Genomic DNA, 2,628 nt, shown 5'->3' on the forward strand with positions numbered 1-2,628 from the left:
TAAATCTTTATATATTTCTAACTTTTATACATTCATGTGTTAAACTTTCATTTCATGTGTTTATACCTTCATTTTATTTATTTGTACATCCAATTCATGTATTTATATATCTATTTCATGTATTTATACATTCATTTCATGTATTTCTAAACAAAAAATTAAGCCAGTGTTTGGTTTGGTTATTAACCGAAAATTAACCGAACCGAAAACCGACAAATTAACCGAATAAACCGATGACTTCGGTTACAGATATGGTTACAGATAATGCTAATAACTGAATCAAACCGTGCACACCCCTAATCAGATGTGACAAATCTTAGTTTATGGGAGTAAATATGTGAACACATAAACCCAAGTGAACAAAATGAAAATATAGCAAAAAGCAAAAAAGAAAAGTTAACCCCTCAATTATCAATTATTTACAACATTGCCATTGTGGCTTCTTTATTCTCCTTTTTTTCACCTTAAAATACTTGGCCTGTTTCATAGAAGAAGCAGAGGAAGAGAGCAGGTGGCCTTCTCTCTTAAGCCATCTCTCTCCCCCTTCCTTCTACACACACACATACACACCTACATATATGTGTGTATATGTATATGTGTGTATATATACACTTAAACTAGAGTCTCAATAAGTTAATAACCCTGTTTTGTTTCTGATGATTTGTATGTTAAATTGTTAATTCAGCAAGTTAAGAAAAAAAAGGTTGAATTTTGAAATACCCATATAAAATCTTGTCTAAAAATGGCAGATTTTAAGAGGGAAAGCACTAAAAAGTCAAGATTATCTCTAAAAACACTACCTTTTTTCTTATCTTCATCAACTTCAAATGATCAAAACAAGTCACTAAAAAGATTTAGGGAGCAAAACGGTGTCGTCGGGCTGGGAATTGTGGTAGCTTTGAGTGATGAATCATTGGTTCATAGTACGCAAAACCCGGTTTTTTCGGTTTCTCCTAGATCCAACCCAATTCCCATATTTAGCAAACACTCAACTCAAGATGTTGAGATTGAGTTATTGGAGGAGTATACATGTGTGATATCACATGTGGGGAATAATTTGATCAAGAAAAGAGAGTATTTTGATGATGGAGTTAAGAAAAAAAGTTGTGTTAATGGTGGTCATGTTACTACATATTGGGTTAGCACTAATGGTGGTGGTGGTGGAGTGTTTTGTTCACCGTCGCCTCCGGTGGTTGTTGGTGGTGGGATGGTGTTTGAGGATGTGGATTTCTTGAGTTCATGCCATCTTTGCAAGAAAAAGCTTCATGGATTGGATATTTTCATGTACAGGTAAGAAAATACTATGTTTTTATGGTATTTGAGTTATTCAAGATTTGTTTTCAAAGTTATGTTGGAAGTTATAACAAGATAGTTATTTTTTTTAATCACATGATCCATTCATCTTGAGTTAATTGTAGCTTGCAACCAAATTTTGTATCTTGTTTGAGTAAGATCTTGGCTTACCATTTGACAATAACTTAGGATGCAATCAAGATCTTGATCTTGATCTTAGTCTTGTACTTTCAGGATGTTCAATATATCCTTGTCCTAGTCCATAGCTTTTTTTAAGGTTACTCTCGTGTTTAAGGATGACAAAACGACAATCTTGTTCATAGGTTACACGTCTAGTTTTAGCCGATCTTAATGGTAGTAAGATATTATTGAGGCCCTATAAGTTTTTCGGTAACAGGTTCTCATGGTTACAAAATCAACTAGGCTATAACACGTTCATGTGCATCTCCTTGACAAAACTTTTTTGTAGTGTAAACCCTTATTTTCTAAATCAAGAGCTAGGCTACATGATCTCTATATCGCTTCGATTTGATATAGTGTTAGAACAATTTATCATACTTGGTTGTGAGTTCAAGTCTATTCAACTTTTTAGAGTCTAAAAAGTATACGACATCTATTTGTGACGAATTTTTTTCTAATTAACTTATTTAATTTTGGAATTTTAGAGGTGAGAAAGCATTTTGTAGTGAAGAATGCCGGTACAAGCAGATATCGGTCGATGAACACAAAGAAAAGTATGCATCGGGCACAAGGAAACAATCAGAACGTGTCGACTCTCTATGCTCAAGCCCTATGCAGTTTCTTGCCGGGATGGCTATAGCATAAAGGTTTTTGATTTATATATATACACATATATAGATATAAATAACGAAAATGAATACATGTTTTGGTTCAAAACGAACCCAAAATAAGTTATTTATGTTCGATAGCGATGAGAACAATGAAGGATGGTGATGTTTGGAATCTAGGGTGAAATGAGGGGATTTAGGGTAGTATTTGTTTATGACTATGAAGTTTTTTTGACAGATTTTGGTTGTTATAGTTTTGTAATCTTTCAGTTAATGGTTGGAAGTTGAGACTTAATGTTTCAAAAATAACTAATTATTAAATTGAATGTTTAAAAGTCAACTCATATCTGCATGTTCATTTTCCTATGTATGAGGGAGGTATAGTCAATTATAAGAAATTACTCAACAATTGTATGAAACTAATTTTGACTTCTTAAATACGAAAGGTAGCCACAACGACATCCGTTTAGTTTCCAACTTGTTTGGTTAAATGCTAAATTAAAAATTTGCCATCTAATCCGACCACGTTCATACCCTGGGTTTTAAA

At 33.1% G+C, this 2,628-nt stretch overlaps 1 protein-coding gene across 1 annotated transcript; it reads left to right on the plus strand.

Annotated features, from left to right (window-relative positions):
- Nucleotides 1-475: 475 nt before the first annotated feature.
- On the plus strand, nucleotides 476-2,421 carry LOC110886228 (FCS-Like Zinc finger 14). The gene is made up of 2 exons (XM_022134003.2): nucleotides 476-1,290; nucleotides 1,959-2,421. Exons 1-2 carry the CDS (start codon nucleotides 743-745, stop codon nucleotides 2,116-2,118), a joined length of 708 nt encoding a protein of 235 aa, XP_021989695.1. The 5' UTR covers nucleotides 476-742; the 3' UTR covers nucleotides 2,119-2,421.
- Nucleotides 2,422-2,628: the final 207 nt, after the last annotated feature.

The sequence above is a fragment of the Helianthus annuus genome, chromosome 10 (genome assembly GCF_002127325.2).
Source record: "Helianthus annuus cultivar XRQ/B chromosome 10, HanXRQr2.0-SUNRISE, whole genome shotgun sequence".
Lineage (NCBI taxonomy): Eukaryota > Viridiplantae > Streptophyta > Magnoliopsida > Asterales > Asteraceae > Helianthus > Helianthus annuus.